The following is a 1138-nucleotide window of genomic DNA, read 5'->3' on the forward strand; positions in this document are numbered from 1 at the left end:
CTCCTTAATATTCTCTGATGCACTCTGCGAAACTGCCACTATGGACGACGTTTACGACTCTGACGATGCCCTTGGTGCGTCGCCTCGCCTGCATCCTACGAAAATCGACTACATACCCCGTGTCACCCCTCCGCCATTCATCCCGTCACCCAGCCCCCCACTCAAGGAAAGTCCCGGAGACCACGACCGTAAGGATTCTGGGCGACGGGCGCAAAAGACTCCTGCCATCAGTTAGCGACGAGTTGATTCTCAAAAACTTAACCAATGCGCAACTTGCCCACGAACTTGGTCAGATACCCCTGCCAACTGATTCGCCGCCCGAAGCCGGCAGCCCTGATGACTATCGTTCTCCGGACGTAGGGAGGGGGCTACACGAATCTTCCATGCCAGATATCCTTAGATCCCATGCCCGACAAACAGCCCAGCATGCGTTGGATTTAATTATTGCAGATGACCTCCCAGCAGAGTCTCAAGGGCCGCGTGGCAAAATAGAGAGAACTTTTGGTGGAGAGATCCGCCCACCATCTCGACCGCCAAGTTTCCTAGAACCCCAGGCGACTGCGGCCCAACTGCCTAGCGGGATGATTTCATCTCCAATTCTGGAATCCCAGACCCGTGGACGCGCGAAGGAATTGGTAGCCACCTCCCCTAATCTAAGACAATATACGATATCCACTCAAGGTCGCGATGCTGGAGACACGCTCCCCGCGTTGCAATCCATTCCTGAATCGGCCTCTGCCAAATCACCAAAGAACAACCAAAACCTTCCGTCCATAAAAGATACACTCAGTGACCGCTTTGGCCCTATAAATGGCATACCGCAAAGCATATATTCATCACTATCGACTGCGTTTTCCCAGAAACCGCAAAACCCTCAAGAATCACACAACCGTCGTCTTTCCGACCATTACGTTCCATCCCACCCGGCGTCAGGAGCATCGTCATTTCTTTCCCCAGAAAGCTTGAGGGATATGTCTGCTAGTCTATCCCCAGTAGCTGGACCACCTCAACAACCATATTGGCAACAAACAACGGATAAGGGCCCATCTTATTCTCATTCTTCATGTGGCCCTGGATCGCAATATACAAGTAGCCCGAGTACTGGCTATCCTACACCAATTGAGTTGGGGAAGAGCCA

At 52.4% G+C, this 1138-nt stretch overlaps 1 protein-coding gene across 1 annotated transcript in view; it reads left to right on the forward strand.

Moving 5' to 3' along the window:
* Nucleotides 1-17: 17 nt before the first annotated feature.
* The window catches only part of PADG_07786 (uncharacterized protein), a gene marked incomplete at both ends in the record, with an annotated part of 3048 nt that continues 1927 nt past the window's right edge, over nt 18-1138 (forward strand). Inside the window, one exon of the mRNA XM_010764734.1 lies at nt 18-1123. Coding sequence (XP_010763036.1) covers nt 18-1123 — 1106 coding nt within the window. The remainder of the gene's footprint in view (nt 1124-1138) is intronic.

This window comes from Paracoccidioides brasiliensis (assembly GCF_000150735.1).
Source record: "Paracoccidioides brasiliensis Pb18 unplaced genomic scaffold supercont2.12, whole genome shotgun sequence".
Taxonomy (NCBI): domain Eukaryota; kingdom Fungi; phylum Ascomycota; class Eurotiomycetes; order Onygenales; family Ajellomycetaceae; genus Paracoccidioides; species Paracoccidioides brasiliensis.